This window comes from Rhinatrema bivittatum, chromosome 15 (assembly GCF_901001135.1).
Source record: "Rhinatrema bivittatum chromosome 15, aRhiBiv1.1, whole genome shotgun sequence".
In the NCBI taxonomy this organism is placed as follows: Eukaryota; Metazoa; Chordata; class Amphibia; order Gymnophiona; family Rhinatrematidae; genus Rhinatrema; species Rhinatrema bivittatum.
The window spans coordinates 1,497,161-1,515,487 of NC_042629.1; the positions used below are offsets into that span (position 1 = coordinate 1,497,161).

Sequence of the window (18,327 nt, forward strand, 5' to 3'; positions counted from 1 at the left end):
ACAGGAAACAGAGTGTAGGATTAAATAGACAATTTTCTCAGTGGAAGGGAGTTGGCAGTGGAGTGCCTCAGGGATCTGTATTGGTACCTGTACTTTTCAATATATTTATAAATGATCTGGAAAGAAATACAAGTGAGGTAATCAAATTTGCAGATGATACAAAATTGTTTAGAGTAGTTAAATCACAAGTAGATTGTGATAAATTGCAGGAAGATCTTGCAAGACTGGAAAATTGGGCAACCAAATGGCAGATGAAATTTAATGTGGATAAATGCAAGATGATGCATATAGGGAAAAATAAGCCATGCTATAGTTATATAATGTTGGGTGGGAGCTCCTAATATGGAACCTAAAAAAGATCTAGGCGTCATAGTGGATAACACATTGAGTCGTCGGTTCAGTGTGCTGCGGCAGTCAAAAAAGCAAACAGAATGTTGGGAATTATTAGAAAGGGAATGGTGAATAAAACGGAAAATATCATAATGCCTCTATCGCTCCATGGTGAGACCGCACCTTGAATACTGTGTACAGTTCTGGTCGCCGCATCTCAAAAAAGATATAATTGCGATGGAAAAGGTACAGAGAAGGGCTACCAAAATGATAAGGGGAATGGAACAGCTCCCATATGAGGAAAGACTAAAGAGGTTAGGTCTTTTCAGCTTGGAGAAGAGACAGTTGAGGGGGGGGATATGATAGAGGTGTTTAAAATCATGAGAGGTCTAGAACGGGTTAATGTGAATCAGTTATTTACTCTTTTGGATAATAGAAAGACTAGGGGGCACTCCATGAAGTTAGCATGTGGCACATTTAAAACTAATCGGAGAAAGTTCTTTTTCACTCAACGCACAATTAAATTCTGGAATTTGTTGCCAGAGGATATGGTTAGTGCAGTTAGTATAGGTGTGTTTAAAAAAGGATTGGCTAAGTTCTTGGAGGAGAAGTCCATTACCTGTTATAAATTAAGTTGAATTAGAGAATAGCCACTGCTATTATTAGCAACAGTAGCATGGGATAGACTGTTTTTGGGAACCTTCCAGGTTCTTATGGCCTGGTTTGGCCACTGTTGGAAACAGGATGCTGGGCTTGATGGACTCTTGGTCTGACACAGTATGGCATGTTCTTAGCTGATGGTCCAGATCCCTCATCCTCATCAAGGAAGCGTTAGTTCCACTGGCAGCTCTTCGTTTAGAGTCCTGTCTGAGCAGGGAAGTATTGAATTTCTGCTGTTCTTTGTTCTGGGGCTTGTTACAGCAGTGGATGCACTTTTAAAGCTTGTTAAAAAATAAAGCAAGCAAGAGCGACCGGGAGGCAGTCGAATTGTTGTGCCAGTCACTCGGGGCCTTGATTGCTGCTTCAGTACTGGTCACCCAGGGGTTTCCCAAGGTTCAGGTAAACAGGGCAGTGATAGTAGTGCTGGGGAATTGGCTTTTCACCTCTAGAAGAGGGAGAAATTATATCTGATTGAGAGCCGCATTGGACTCTGCTCAGATATATATATATTTTTCACAGAGTTGTCTTATTGGCTCAGACCCTGATCACGCTCAGTGTGGCTGGAGGTCAATTTAAGTTAAGCCTCCTGTTTCTTTTCCCTTTGTATCCAGGAGTTATTTGGCTTTCAGTGGAATGACCCAAAGACAAAGTTTGAAAAGAGGGATACCCAATTTTCTTACATTCCATCTATTTTGTCGTTCTTAAAAATAAATAAATCTTCTAACGGAGAAAATGTCTCCACATTTTGTCTAGCAATTTCTACATCTTTTTTCCTATCCCCTCTCTTATTTGATTCAGGGAGAAAAAATATTTTAGAAATTGAGGGTAGATTACCTGAAGAGAAAGATAAAACTTCTTTTAAATACTTACTAAATTGCTCCTTGGGTGAAATTCTTTTACATTTGGGGAAATTCAACAATCTAAGATTGTTATATCTTAGATTGTTTTCCAGATTTTCTATTCTTTTATCTGACCTTAATTCCCCCTGAATTAAGCCAGCCTGCACCCCATTTATTTGAGATACCTTATTATCCAATTCCTGTATTTTATTTGAGTTTGCTAAAACTACCGGATTTACAACACTGGACTGGTCTTGGAAGCTTTGAAAAGCTTGTGTCAATGAAACAATGGCTTTCTCAATAGCAGATACTGCGTTCCATAGAACGTCCAGGGTCACTATCTCTGGTTTATTTAGTAAAGTAATCTGTTGTATATTTAATGGCAACCTCTGAAAATTAGTGTCTGATCTACCTAAACCACTCTGTTCACTCCCTTCAGTGGACAGTTGAGGGGATCTACTTGTCCCCGTCGCCATCCTGATGTTAATCTCTTTCAGGGCAGATAGTACTCTGTCACCCTGATTTTGCTCCGACTTTTTAACAGCAGGTCCTCCTTCGACCGTTTCCTTCGTCAGGGACAACTTCGGTCCTGGGAAGTCCACAGAACCTGCTGTAGTGTCGTGGGCTGGAGGAGAAGGAGTTTCTGGTGCTCCAGGGCTCAAAGATATCTCGTCAAGGAGATCCGGAGACTGCTCCTGTTCCTGAATCCCAACTGACCCTCCTGGAGTAGCCCCAACCGTGGGGTAGAACTCCCTAATTGTTGTTTGCACTGGGGTTGACATGCTTGGAGTCGAGGAACCATCACGTATTTTCCCCTTTCTTTTTGAATGCGGCATTTGTATTACAAGAAAAACTTTTGCAAACAAATTTGGGAGTTCTACTCACCCTACCCTTTGTAATAGAATAGGCTCTTTCACTGAGGGACTGTCCGTTCGTGAGGTTAAAGATGTTTGAGGTTATGTTTCCTTCCTCGGTCACCCTTTCTCGTTCAAAGCCGCGCGCCCCTTTGGCGCGCGCGGCTTAGGCAGCGCGCCGCTGAAAGCCAGATTTTATAGGCAGTGTCCCGATGCAGGGCGGATATGACGTCACGCCCCTCCTCCACCGCTCCGGGAACAGAAAGTCAGGTCTTTACAACTTTAGCCGAAAAGGACAGCCGGTTTGGAAATCCCTCCTTGCCTCCTCACGAGCAGGTCAGATTGAGAGGAGAGCGATATTATTAATTACATTTAATATATCAGTAGAAAGAGATAATGTGTTAAACAGTTTTTACAAAAACAGAAATAAAATGTACTTGGGTGAAAAGATATGGATGTATCCGGATATTATTAGATCAACTCAAATACGTAGGAAGAAATTCCTGAATTTATGTCCAAAAGCCCGATCCCTGGGAGCACAAATCTTAATAAAATTTCCCTGTAAATGTTTATTAACATTAAACAATACTAAGTATATTTTTATGGAACCAGATCAGTTGGAGAAATTTCTTAATTCTAAAAGTGATACTACCCCTACATCTGGGAATACTGGTGATTAAATTGGAATAACCAACCACCCTTATGTTTCTGTTAATATTAAGATATAAATTTATTGTTAATTTGCTTCTATGTTTCCTATTGAACAGGCTCTTTCAGTTTCATAGTATATGTAGGTGAGACATTATGTTGCAGATAAATTGATGTATTGGGCATTTTTCTTTTTTATGGGAATTAAATTTGTAATATTACAGTCTTTTTTGCAACATGATGTACCTGATTGTGAGGAATGTAATCCTTAATTGTAATTTATAAAAATAAAGAATAAAAAATAAATAAATAAATAAATAAAAATAAAAAAGGGACGTTTTGGCCAATATTGGACTTAAGGTAGATGCGACTCTCAAGTTTCTCTGTTTCCGAATGGAGAGTGAGATCAAACTTTGAGGTCCATCATATTGGCAGTTCGCGAGGGAGAGTTCTTGGCATCTCTCAACTTGACAGAGGTGTATCTGTAGATAGCAATCAGGCTGGAGCACCAGAGGTTCCTGAGGTTCATGGTCCTAAGGAAACATTTTCAGTTTCAGATCCTTCCCTTCGGCGGACAACGGCTCTGCATACCTTCACCAAGGTGATGGTGGTGGTGGCGGCGGCCACATTGCAAAAAGAGAGTGTGCTCGTGCATCCGTTTCTGGATGACTGGCTCATTCATGCGAAATCAGAGGATCTCTGTCAACAATCAGTACAAAAAGTACCAATGTGCATGAATTCTCTAGAATGGGTGGTGAACCTAGCAAAGAGCCATTTAGTTGTCTCTCAGTTCTAGAGTATCTGGGTGCTCATTTCTATACGCTGGTGGAGAGAATGTTTTTCATGGGGAGAGACTGCTGAAATTGCAGTCAGATTCGGCTTTTGCTAGAACTTTCGGTGCCCAGGGTCTGGGACTATTTACAAGTCCTGGGTTCTATGGCATTGACATTAGAATTTATGCATTGGGTGTTTACGCTTATGCGGCCTCTGCGGGGGGGGGGGGGGGGGGGCGGTGTCTTCTCTCCCATTGGAAGCCATGGGCAGTATTTCGTGGTGGCTTACTTGGACCAGTCTCGAGCATGGTGCGGAGGTTCTGAATTGAGTAGTAGTCAACATTGATGGGGTGTCAAGATCAGTCAGTGCAGGGCCAGTGGTTGAAACAGGAGGCCCCATGGTCTATTAGTCAGTTAGAGACGAGAACAGTGCATTTTGCATTGCTTGCTTGTCTGCCACGGTTATGTGGCCATCCAGTACAGTCCCTATCGGACAATGCAATGACGGAGGCCTACATCAAATGTCAAGGTGCAATCAAGAATCAGGCAAGTGGCTCGAGAGGCGCAGGAGTTGATTCTCTGGGTTGAGCAGCACTTGGAGCGGTTGGTGGTGTCTCACATCTCCGGAGTGGAAAATGTTCACGTGGATTTTCTCAGTTGAAGAAAGTTAGATCCCAGGAAATGGGAGATGTCTGAGGCAACGATGTCTCATTCACAGAAGATGGTAGTTTTCCCATATGGACAAGACCAATGAGAACACAAAGGTGTCACGGTTTTACAGTTGCTGAAGAGAATGCTGTACAGAAAGAATTGATTCTCCGGTGCTGCAATGGACTTGAGGGATTCTTCTTTGTCTTCCCTCCAAGGCCTCTGGTGGACAAGGGATTACAGTGGATAGAGAAACATCCAGGCAACGTGATCCTGGTAGTTTGAGAGTGGCCACATCAGCCATGGTTCCAAGATTTGATCAGCATGGCCATAGATGGGCTTCTGAAGTTTGGACATTGGTCGATTCTTCTCCACCAGGGCCCAATATTTTTGGGTTAGGGAGCTCACTTCTGTCTCACGACTGAGATGGAGGGGATATTCTGAAGATTAGGTGACTTCTACATATGTAATATATGTGATTTTTGAGGTTCTTTGAGTCCTGGTCTTCTGTTGACAGTGCAGCCTCAGCCTGTTCAGGCTACAGTGTTGCATATTTTGGCTTTTCTACAGAAAGGTTCTGCTGAAGGGAATGGCCTTTAACTATCTGAGAGTCTAGGTAGCTACATTGGGTTGTCTCTGGGGTAAGGTGCAAGGGTATCCTCTGTCCGCACATCCAAATATTATACAGTTCCTTTGGAGAGCTAAGAACTTGGGTTATCAAGTCCTTAGAAGCTAAGAACTTGGGTTATCAAGTCCTTAGAAGATTGTGTCTCTGTTTGAACCACTAAAGAGAGTTAAGAATGACTCTTAAAGTGGTTTTCTTGATGGCTATTTATTCAGCCAAGAGAATTTTGGAGCTCCAGGTGCTGTCGTGTCGAGATCCCTTCCTACGGATGTCTGATTCGAGGGTATCTTTACCTTAGGCAGAAAAGAAGGCACTATGCATAATTTTGGCGTTCAGCTTTTCCGGATTTGGATTCCTCTATGCCTCACAAAAGGGAGTTCGCCTCTTATATGGGAGGCATGTATTATTGAGGTATCTGAAGGTCACTAATGATTTATATAGATCGGATCACCTTTTTGTATTATGGAGTGGCCCAAAGAAGAGAGGTAAGGCGTCTAAGGTTACAATTTTGTGGTGGCTGTAGGAAAAGATCGAGTTTTTTAAAGGGCACCCGGTGCATATGGGGGTTAGGGGTGCATTCTACACGTTCTTAGGTAACCTCCTGGGCTTAGTCACAACAGGTGTCTCCGCATGAAATTTGGAGAGCAGCTGTTGGGAAGTTGTTGCACACTTTTGCTAGGCATTATTATTTGGATGTCGGGGGGGGGGGGGGGGGGTTGGCTTCCATGTGCTTTGAGACTGTTAAATTTGGGAAATTAGTTTTCCATTCTCATTTTGGGTAACTTTGCTCATTGGAGGGGAGAGATTTATTTATTTATTTATTTATTTAACATTTTTCTATACCGACATTCGCACAAGACATCACATCGGTTTCCAGACAACAGCAAATTCAGCCAACTGGGCTTTACATTGTAACTGATATTATAACTGGGGGGGGAGGGACGGGATGGGGCAGGGAAGTAACTTGGAACTTTATGAGTATACAGGGAACAGAGGAGGGAATGAAGGTGGCTTATTTACAAGATGCAGGGATTAATTTAGGAGCTTGCTTAGAAATTTATGGTTGCTGTCATTTTGGCTTGGGTACAGCTCAATACTGGTCGCACACTAGGTGAAACTTTCTCTGTCTCCATCTGCTGGCAGGGAGCAAAACCCAGGAGTCTGGACTGATCTGTAGTACTAAAGGAATGAAAATTAGCAGGTAAACAATTTTCCTTTTTGAGGCTGCTTTTTAAGTCTGTCCACTTTCAGCCTCATTAACTAATTTTAATCACTGTCTTACTCTATAAGACTGTTGACCTGTATGTTTATCTTGATTTGATTGTAAGCTCTACATATCAGGCACTGTCTCTTTTATATATTGTTTGTAGAGTGCTGCATACATCAAGTAGCGCTCTAGAAATGTTTAGAAGTAGTAGATGGTATCCCCCGAATTGGGAATTAAGATAAAGTCAAGGAGCTTTGCTCTAAGTGCAGGAAGGTGAAGCATCATCGTCAGGCCTTTCTGGATGCATGGCCCTTGTAATGGAACCCTCTTTCAGTTGCTTTATTATATGTACTTGGAAAGGAAATGAAACACACGTCCAGTGCTGAGTAAATCGGGTACTGGCAAGTTGTGCGATATTTGATTAATTCACATTCTGGCTGGCAGTGGATGGGAAGGCACAGCAGGCCTAGGTCTGCGTTTGCTTACTCAAGGTCATATCGAGACTGGACAGGTTTCGGATTGTTTTTTATTGGTTGGGATATATTTATCTTTTTATGAGTTAAGTATTTTGGTGTATTTTAAAATTGCACACAAGTTCCTATGGTTTATCTCAGTTTTTCAAGTAGCTAAACTGAAATATTTGATTGGGGGGAAAATTGAGTAAAGACTGTTACTGTCTTTAAAGCAATTGAAGGATTGAGCTTGACAAGCTGCATGCTTTTGCACAGGGAAGTGAGGCTCCTCTGCATGGGATATGCACCACACTGTTTTATCATGAAGGCATTCAGTATTTGATTTTGTAAGTATTATTAAAGTTTTGGTATTGTATTGAATTCCTGGAGCTCCTGACTCAACTCCTTAATTCACAAACAACCTCCCTACACTCAAAATTTAGACTTAAGCTCCTTAGGGGTGGGGAACTTTGTAAGAATTTCCTGCTGGGTGTTGTGTATGCTTAAGGTTTTTTGTAAATATCTGGCATGTATGATCCTGCATATAGAAAACTGAACTTGCTAGTAGGTGATGAAAGAAATTTAGCCTTTAATCCAGCATAGTAAGCAACAGGGCCCTCCTCTAGATTTCATGGCTTCTTTGCTTTTTTCACAGGTAACTATTAAAGGCTTCAGTCCTTTGCTTCAGTTTGCCTACACTGCAAAGCTGCTTTTAAATAAAGAGAATGTGTCCGAAGTCTGTAAGTGTGCAGAAGTACTGGCAGTACATAACATAGAGGCATCATGCTTCCAGTTTCTGAAATTCAAATTTTTAGAAAATAAAAATGACCAGCAAGATTGCCCCAGAAAGAAATGCTGTAAATCGTTCTGTCAGAAAGTGAGCCAGAAAGTTTCCGGCCTTGAGCCTGTTGATCTGGAAATAGAGGAAGTTGAAGAGCTTTTGGATAGTGAGCACTTTAGAATTCCTTGCTCACAGTTTTGCGGATGTCAAAGTGCTGACCTGTCTCCTTCCCTTCAAGACAGTTCCAGTTTAGAGAGGCAGAATACTGCTGGCGGCTCTTCCCTTTGTCCAAAATATAGGAAGTTCCAGAAAGCCTTTAAAAGTGGTCAGACTTGCTCTCCGGATGTCACTTCCTCTGCTCAAGATGTTCAGCCCATGGCAAGTGAATCTTTTGATAATCATGGCTTGCAGAAATCTCAGGGGAGTACAGATAATGAAACAATTGCAAAATGTGAACCACATTCATTTGAAAAGCAGAACGTTACAAGGACAAAAGATTTAGAATCAAAGCAAATAGTTGCTAGGTCCCCAAGTGTTTTATGTGCTGCAGAAAAAGCTGATGATCTTGCTTTATCCTCAAGTTCTGATGTGCAACCTCATGGCTTTCATTCAGTGCCTTTTTCATCCACATATGAAGCATCTGGGGTGCAGAACAGTGAACCAGGACTAGCTGAGAGAAGTTTATCAGGAATTGGAACAAAGCATGAAAAGCACAGAGAAAATCTAAACCCCAACCAGTTTTCAACATCTGTCTCATGTGTGCAAGAAGAAAGTGATCTCAGCAATGTGGAGAGAGAGGTAGCCGAACACCTCGCCAAAGGCTTCTGGAATGATATTTACAACACAGACAGTGCATGTCAGGCACCAGTGACACCGACAACAACAGGAGGATGTGCAGAGAAAAAATCAGAGTGTCCCTGGTTAGGTATCAGAATTAGCGAGAGTCCTGAAAGAACATTTACAACCCTCAGTCCTGTGCAGTGCCCTTTTATTAATACTTTGGCAACGGAAGGATGCTCAAATAGTTCAGATTTAAGTGGTGGAGGTTATGTCCAGAAGCAGCAGCAGGAGGCTTGCCTGTACTCTTGTGTGGTAACGCTGGGAGAGGAGTCTGAAAGTGATACTGAAGGAGACAGTGAATCGTGTTTAACTAAAGAGCAGGAATGCGAGGTGAGAACTTCTTTCTTTACTTCTAACCTCTTACAGCTCAGCAGTCTTCTTCAGCTCTATTCTTTGTTTTACTTGCAAATGTCCTATCCAAGAAGGCAGCTTTGGTGTGTAGTACTACAAAAGTATCACATTCTGTTAATGTGCAAAGTGAATATATAGAGTAAACTTAGGACCAGATAACTGTAGATTTCCTAGTGTGTAGCAGATGGACTCAGGACCAATGGGTATAGTGTGCTCCTGATAGCAGTTGGAGTCAGATTTCAATCTGACGTCAGCACCAGTACATATACCCATGCAGGAAGCTCTGCTCTTCAATATTTTCCATCTCTATGGGACTCTATACACGCCTGCACAGCAGGGCAAATTCCAAACAAAGAAGAAATCTTACCTCTCCAGACGAGCCCCGCTCTCCTGCAGTGATACCTAAGGGTCCCTCCCCCAGTTGAGAATTCCTGAGGTGATTTCTGAGATCCCTCAGAGGTAGGCCTCGGTCCGGTAGCCGGTTCCAGGCGTGGACTTAGCCCCCGGCAACAGGAGTGGCTGAGAGGCAGCGGGTACAATACACAGTATGGCGGTGAAGGTACTTTTCCCTCTCCCCCCGCAGCCGGAGACTGCCAGGAACGAGCCCGGGAAACGCCGAGACAAGGTAAGGTAGAAAACGTTTTCTAAGTCTCCGGTCTCTGAGGCTCGGATAGCCGCACAGATTGCCAACCAGAGTCTGTATCATCAGGTTGATCAGCTCAGTCCGGGCTAGACCCCGATTGGATACGAAGGCCCTCCCACATGGAGACCCTCCGGGGTGGTTGCCATCTTTCTCACGTGGTCGCTGACGCCATTTCCCCCTTGATCGCCGCTCTGTCTACCTAACTGAGCCGTGCGCACAGAGACGAGCCGTGCGCACAAATTACTTGTGTGCACAGCGGCGCGCACATAGGTGCCATATGCACAGCTACGTGCACAACTGTGCTGGGTGCATAAGTTTTTTAAGGCTGTGCGCACAGTGACACGCGCATCTCGGTGAGCGCGTATCCTGGCCTAATTATAATTGTATCTAACTATGTTTTTATGTTAACCTATATGTACAGCATAACCTTGGTTTCCCGCCCCCTCCTCCTCCACCCCCTCCCTAGTTTATTTTATCAGGTTCTTTGTAAAGCCCTGTTGGCTATTTATTGTTCTATGGAAACCGATGTGATGTTTTCTTAACGAATGTCGGTATACAAAACTTTCAAATAAAATAAATAAATACACACACATCTTGGGTGCACCCGAAGCGCATAGCTAAGCCTCCCGACACGCACATTAAACGCACAGACCGGGGTTTCAATACCTTCGCACACAAAACCATGGCACCACCAGCCAAGAAAACCAAGGCACAAGCCCTCTGCCCAGCCTGCCACATTGGAGCTGCGCAGCACGAGGAGGCCACGGCCCTGTGTCTACAGTGCGAGGAGGCCCTGGGAGAACCTGGACAAGGCCCTCTCCAACTAGTACAGGAATCTGGATCCACCGATAGTACCCCAGACCTCTCTATCCCCAGCACGACCCTCCCTCAAACGGGGTCCCTGGGGAACGCAGTGGTTTTCAATCTAGACACAGGATCCTTCTCCTGGGTAGAATTCTTTAAGGGTCTACACACCTTTGTCCACATGCAACCGCCACCGATGACAGACACATCCTCCACCAGAGGACCCTAGCCTCCCAGAGTTGTGCCCCCCCCTCCCCCCAGCCAAAAGCCTCACCATAGGGGACACGGACACCTCGGATGAGGATCCAAGACTCCCTGGAGGAAGGGGAAATACCTCCAGGAACGGAACCTTACTGAACCATGAGGCGTTTCTTCTCCAAAAATGAACTACCAGATCTCATGTCTCTTAGCTTGAAGGAGCTCGCCATCCCAGGCACAAGTGCCACAGGGGAACCAAAGACAAACCCTCTCCTAGAAGGACTCCGTCAGGCCTCCCGCCATTTCCCTTTGCTGCAAGCCGTACAACAGCTGATCAACTTGGAATGGGATGCTCCGGAGGCCAGTTTCAAGGGGGGGGGGCGGGCCCTGGAAGCCCTATATCCACTGGAACCCTCTGCCAAAGATCTCCTGGTGTTCCCCAAAGTGGAAGCCATGGTCTGCGCGGTCACAAAGCGCACTACCATTCCAGTCGAGGGGGGAGGGGGGGGCGGCACTCAAGGATGCCCAAGACAGACGTCAGGAATCCATCCTTAAACAATCATTCGATGTATCAGCCATGTCGCTGCAGATTGAGGCCTGCTGTGCTGTGGTGACACGCGCCTGCTTATCAATGACCAGGAACGCTACCACACCCGTCAAAGCACTAGAACCAGCAATATCCTTCCTCATAGATGCGACTTCCGACCTGGTGCGCACCTCAGCCAGGGATGTCTCATCCATAGTGGCAGCCAGAAGCAACACTGACTCCGAAGCCAACGCAACTTCCAAGACGAAACTCACGAGAATGCCCTTTAAAGGAGCCCTCCTGTTCGGAAGCAAGCTGGAGACGTTAACCGACAAATGGGGCGAATCTCCAGTATCTCGGCTACCGGAGGAGAAGAACAAAAGAAGCCAATGCCCCTTTCCCCGATTACCTAAGGGCAGAGGATCACAGCGTTTTAGACCATACAAGAGTACATATCAAGCACCTCGCCCCGCAGTCCTTTCGGAACAAACACAACAAGAGGGGAGCCGGCTCTGGCCCAGGCCCCAGCCGCACCCCACAATGAGAATCAGCCGATCCATCCACAGGAAGAAGCCATAGGGGGCAGGCTTGCCCTATTCTATCAAAGATGGATCGAGATAACAGCGGACAAGTGGGTCCTAACCATCATTCGAGAGGGATACTATCTGGACTTCCACAACATCCCTCCAGACAAGTTCGTGAAATCTCCTTGCCACGCACCCTCCAAGAGATCAGCAGTAGAAACCATACTGGCCAAATTACTCGCCCTAAAGGCCATAATGCCGGTGCCCACGCAACAACAAAATACTGGGCACTATTCCATCTATTTTATCGTCCCCAAGAAAGAGGGAACGTTCTGGACCATACTGGACCTCAAGTCGGTAACCGCTACCTGAGGGTACCACACTTCCACATGGAAACCCTGCGCTCGGTCATAAGGGCAATACAGCCGGGAGAATTCCTTACATCCCTGGACCTGTCAGAAGCCTACCTGCACATTCCAGTCCATCACAAGCATCAGCGCTTCCTACGGTTCACGATCCTGGACCACCACTACCAGTTCCTGGTGCTACCCTTCGGGCTAGCCACAGCCCCCCGGACGTTCACCAAACTCATGGTGGTAGTGGACACTGAGGAAAGAAGGAATCCTCGTACATCCATATCAGAACGATTGGCTGATCAGAGCAGAGCAAAATCTCCAGAGGAAAGTCATCAGACGACCACCAGAGTCAAGATTCTACTGGAGAACCTTGGGTGGGTTGTCAATACAAACGAGCTGTCTGCAGCCCTCCCAATCTCTAGAATACCTGGGAGTCTGTTTCAACACCAAACAAGACAAGGTCATTCTTCCTCCTAGAAAGAGAAGAAAACTGATGAACCAATTGCAAAACCTGCTAGGAGGTCTCCGCCCCAAAGTATGGGACTACCTCCAAGTCCTCGGCCTCATGACATCAACTCTGGAAGTGGTCCCATGGGCAAGAGCTCACATGAGACCGCTACAGTGCTCCCTACTGTCACGATGGAACCCGATGTCCCAGGAGTAAGTGTGGAACCAGCTCCAATGGTGGCTACAAGAAGACCTTCTAAGCAAGGGAGTAAGGCTATTCCCACTGACTTGGATCTTGCTCACCACGGATGTGAGCCTACGAGGGTGGGGAGCCCACTGCCAGGAACTGACGGCCAAGGGGCAATGGGACAAGGAAGAGTCGTGGTGGAACATCAACCGCCTGGAAGCCCGGCCGGTCAGACTAGCCTGCCTACGGTTCAGTCACAGACTCCAGGGCAAATCTGTCAATCATGTCTGACAACGCCACAACAGTGGCCTACATCAACCGCCAGGGAGGAACCAGAAGCCAACAGGTGTCCCTGGAAATAGATCCCCTAATGACGTGGGCGGAAGGAAACCTACAAGGGATCTCAGTCCCCCACATTGCGGGAAAAGACAACGTCACTGCGGACTACCTCAGCAGAGAGAGTCTAGACCCAGGGGAATGGATGCTGTCGTCCACAGCCTTCCAGTTGATAGTAAGCCACTGGGGAACCCCAGCCATGGATCTCCTGGCAACCCGGTCCAATGCCAGAGTCCCCAACTTCTTCAGCCACAGACGAGAACCACAATCCCAAGGGATCGATGCCCTCGTCCAAACCTGGTCACAAGAAGACATGCTATATGCCTTCCCTCCGTGGCCACACTGGGCGGGATCATCCGCAAGATAGAACTCCACAGGGGGCTAGTACTTCTAGTGGCCCCGGACTGGCCAAGAAGGCTGTGGTACGCAGACATGCGAAGACTCTTGAGGGGGATCCCACTCCCCCTACCCCCACACAGAGATATGCTCCAGCAAGGCCTGATCCTCCATGAAGACCCAACTCGATTCTCTCTTACGCCTGAAGAAGAGCGGATACTCGAGGGCAGTGATTGACACCTTGCTCCGAGCACCCGAGTTTTCCACATCGCTAACCTACATACGAATATGGAGAATATTCGAAGCCTGGTGCGAAGACCATGACATCCTTCCACGGACAGCCAAAATTCCCACGATACTGGAATTCCTACAGGACTGCTTACAGAAGGGGTTGTCCCTCAACTCCATCAAGGTTCAGGTGGCTGCGTTGGCCTGCTTCGGAAACAAAGTGGAAGACAGCCTAGCATCTCATCCGGACGTTTCCCGCTTCCTGAGAAGGGGTCAAGCAGATCCGATCACCCTTAAAGTGGCCAGTACCCCTATGGAACCTCAATCTAGTACTAGACTTCCTAGCGGGATTCTCCTTCAGACCTATTCGCGGTCTATCCCTATAACTCCTAACCTTGAAGACTGCATTTCTAGTGGCAATATGTTCAGCCCGTCGCATCTCCGAACTTCTAGCACAATCCTGTCGGGAACCTTTTCTCAGATTCACACCGGGATCCATACAGCTACGCACTGTCCCCTCCTTCTTTCCAAAGGTGGTTTCTCACTTCCATCTAAACCAAACCATCTCGCTGCCATCTCCAGACGAGCCTAAGGGCTCGGAAGAATCTCGCCGTCTTCACCACCTTAACGTCGGCAGACTCCTAGTCCGATACCTGGAAAGGTCGGAATCCGTACGAATGATGGACCAACTATTCGTCCTTCACAGCGGGAAGAAACGAGGGGAAGCGGCCTCACGGGCAACCATAGCCCACTGGATCAAAGAAGTAATCAAGGTGGCCTACGTAGAGGCAGGCAAGCCTCCACCGCTAAAAGTCATGGGATAGGTGGCGATGTCCTTTCGTGGATTGCAAACTGGCTAAAAGACAGGAAACAGAGTGTAGGATTAAATGGACAATTTTCTCAGTGGAAGGGAGTGGACAGTGGAGTGCCTCAGGGATCTGTATTGGGACCCTTACTTTTCAATATATTTATAAATGATCTGGAAAGAAATACGACGAGTGAGATAATCAAATTTGCAGATGACACAAAATTGTTCAGAGTAGTTAAATCACAAGCAGATTGTGATAAATTGCAGGAAGACCTTGTGAGACTGGAAAATTGGGCATCCAAATGGCAGATGAAATTTAATGTGGATAAGTGCAAGGTGATGAATATAGGGAAAAATAACCCATGCGATAATTACACAATGTTGGGTTCCATATTAGGTGCTACAACCCAAGAAAGATATCTAGGTGTCATAATGGATAACACATTGAAATCGTCGGTACAGTGTGCTGCGGCAGTCAAAAAAGCAAACAGAATGTTGGGAATTATTAGAAAGGGAATGGTGAAACGGAAAATGTCATAATGCCTCTGTATCGCTCCAATGTGAGACCGCACCTTGAATACTGTGTACAATTCTGGTCGCCGCATCTCAAAAAAGATATAATTGCGATGGAGAAGGTACAGAGAAGGGCTACCAAAATGATAAGGGGAATGGAACAACTCCCCTATGAGGAAAGACTAAAGAGGTTAGGACTTTTCAGCTTGGAGAAGAGACGACTGAGGGGGGATGTGATAGAGGTGTTTAAAATCATGAGAGGTCTAGAACGGGTAGATGTGAATCGCTTATTTACTCTTTTGGATAGTAGAAAGACTAGGGGGCACACCATGAAGTTAGCATGGGGTACATTTAAAACTAATCGGAGAAAGTTCTTTTTTACTCAACGCACAATTAAACTCTGGAATTTGTTGCCAGAGGATGTGGTTAGTGCAGTTAGTATAGCGGTGTTTAAAAAAGGATTGGATAAGTTCTTGGAAGAGAAGTCCATTACCTGCTATTAAGTTCACTTAGAGAATAGCCACTGCCATTAGCAATGGTAACATGGAATAGACTTAGTTTTTGGGTACTTGCCAGGTTCTTATGGCCTGGATTGGCCACTGTTGGAAACAGGATGCTGGGCTTGATGGACCCTTGGTCTGACTCAGTATGGCATTTTCTTATGTTCTTAAGTCAAGGCACATTCCACTAGAGCCAAGGCAGTGTCCTGGGCAGAAACCAAGATGCTGTCACCCACCGAGATCTGTCAGGCGGTGACATGGTCCTCCATTCATGCCTTCTTTAGGTTCTACCACCTGGATGCTCAAGATCAGGAGGACACATCATTCCTAAGGGCAGTACTAAGTGGGCCACAGGCAGCTTCCCACCAGGTTCGGGAGTAGCTTTTGTACATTCCATTGGTCCTGAGTCCATCTGCTACACGCTAGGAAATGGAGAAATTACTTACCTGATAATTTCGTTTTCCTTAGTGTAGACAGATGGACTCAGTATCCCGCCCACGGCTGCCGCAATACACGAAAACCTTGGGTGACAATTCCCGAGAGCAAGACAAGCACGGGTAAGCCACGCTTCCCTTCAGCTAGGACACCCATAGTCACTGGGTGCCAGCGTTTCTCGGTTGAGGGCACTGTTTGTCTCCAGCTATAATCCACGTCAACCAATTCAAGTTTATCACGTTTCTCAAGTTATTCAAGTTAAACAAAGTTAATCAAGTTAACCAAATTATCCAGAGACACACACATCCACAATTGCTTTGCGAGGAGAATATTGAAGAGCAGAGCTTCCTGCACGGGTACATGTACTGGTGCTGACGTCAGATTGAAATCTGACTCCGTCTCCAACTGCTATCAGGAGCACACTATACCCATTGGTCCTGAGTCCATCTGTCTACACTAAGGAAAACAAAATTATCAGGTAAGTAATTTCTCCAATTAGCAGCAGTACTAGCAAATATGTAATTTAATTTAGTAACTATAATCAGAAGTGTGTGATCTTTTTCTGATTTTTTTTTTTTTTTTTTTGTAATTTAACAGCAAATATTTCTTTTTAAAGCTTTTTAAAAGCTTTTCAAAGTTAGATATTCCTCTCACCAAATCGTTGCAATATATAACAGAATGCTATACTGAATTCAACATCACACTAATGCAAGCGTGATGGCAGAGAGACCATATGGCTTATCCATAAGAACATAAAAAAATGCCATACTGGGTCAGACCAAGGGTCCATTAAGCCCAGCATCCTGTTTCCAACAGTGGCCAATCCAGGCCATAAGAACCTGGCAAGTACCCAAAAACTAAGTCTATTCCATGTTACCATTGCTAATGGCAGTGGCTATTCTCTAAGTGAACTTAATAGCAGGTAATGGACTTCTCCTCCAAGAACTTATGCAATCCTTTTTTAAACACTGCTATACTAACTGCACTAACCACATCCTCTGGCAACAAATTCCAGAGTTTAATTGTGCGCTGAGTAAAAAAGAACTTTCTCCGATTAGTTTTGAATGTGCCCCATGCTAACTTCATGGAGTGCCCCCTGGTCTTTCTACTATCCGAAAGAGTAAATAACTGATTCACATCTTCCCGTTCTAGACCTCTCATAATTTTAAACATCTCTATCATATCCCCCCTTAGCCGTCTCTTCTCCAAGCTGAAAAGTCCTAACCTCTTTAGTCTTTCCTCATAGGGGAGCTGTTCCATTCCCCTTATTTTGGTAGCCCTTCTCTGTACCTTCTCCATCGCAATTATATCTTTTTTGAGATGCGGCGACCAGAATTGTACACAGAATTCAAGTGCGGTCTCACTATGGAGCAATACAGAGGCATTATGACATTTTCCGTTTTATTCACCATTCCCTTTCTAATAATTCCCAACATTCTGTTTGCTTTTTTGACTGCCGCAGCACACTGAACCGACTATTTCAATGTGTTATCCACTATAACGCCTAGATCTCTTTCTTGGGTTATAGCACCTAATATGGAACCCAACATTGTGTAATTATAGCATGGGTTATTTTTCCCTATATGCATCACCTTGCACTTTTCCACATTAAATTTCATCTGCCATTTGGATGCCCAATTTTCCAGTCTCACAAGGAAGGTCTTCCTGCAATAAATCACAATCTGCTTGTGATTTAACTCTCTGAACAATTTTGTGTCATCTGTAAATTTGATTATCTCACTCGTCTTATTTCTTTCCAGATCATTTATAAATATATTGAAAAGTAAGGGTCCCAATACAGATCCCTGAGGCACTCCACTGTCCACTCCCTTCCACTGAGAAAATTGTCCATTTAATCCTACTCTCTGTTTCCTGTCTTTTAGCCAGTTTGCAATCCACGAAAGGACATCGCCACCTATCCCATGACTTTTTACTTTTCCTAGAAGCCTCTCATGAGGAACTTTGTCAAACGCCTTCTGAAAATCCAAGTATACTACATCTACCGGTTCACCCTTATCCACATGTTTATTTACTCCTTCAAAAAAGTGAAGCAGATTTGTGAGGCAAGACTTGCCCTGGGTAAAGCCATGCTGACTTTGTTCCATTAAACCATGTCTTTCTATATGTTCTGTGATTTTGATGTTTAGAACACTTTCCACTATTTTTCCTGCACTGAAGTCAGGCTAACCGGTCTGTAGTTTCCCGGATTGCCCCTGGAGCCCTTTTTAAATATTGGGGTTACATTTGCTATCCTCCAGTCTTCAGGTACAATGGATGATTTTAATGATAGGTTACAAATTTTTACTAATAGGTCTGAAATTTCATTTTTTAGTTCCTTCAGAACTCTGGGGTGTATACCATTTGGTCCAGGTGATTTACTACTCTTCAGTTTATCAATCAGGCCTACCACATCTTCTAGGTTCACCGTGATTTGATTCAGTCCATCTGAATCATTACCCATGAAAACCTTCTCCATTA

General features: G+C 45.0%; 1 protein-coding gene across 6 annotated transcripts in view; it reads left to right on the forward strand.

Annotated features, from left to right (window-relative positions):
* Positions 1-18,327, forward strand: part of BACH1 (BTB domain and CNC homolog 1) — a 286,366-nt gene that overhangs the window by 45,231 nt on the left and 222,808 nt on the right. For all 6 annotated transcript variants that reach the window (XR_003852950.1, XM_029579253.1, XM_029579254.1 and 3 more), the window contains one exon: positions 7,692-8,987. Coding sequence is in view for 5 of the 6 variants with exons in the window: in XM_029579253.1 (XP_029435113.1) it covers positions 7,692-8,987 (1,296 nt within the window). In the remaining variant the exon portion in view is untranslated. The remainder of the gene's footprint in view (positions 1-7,691; positions 8,988-18,327) is intronic.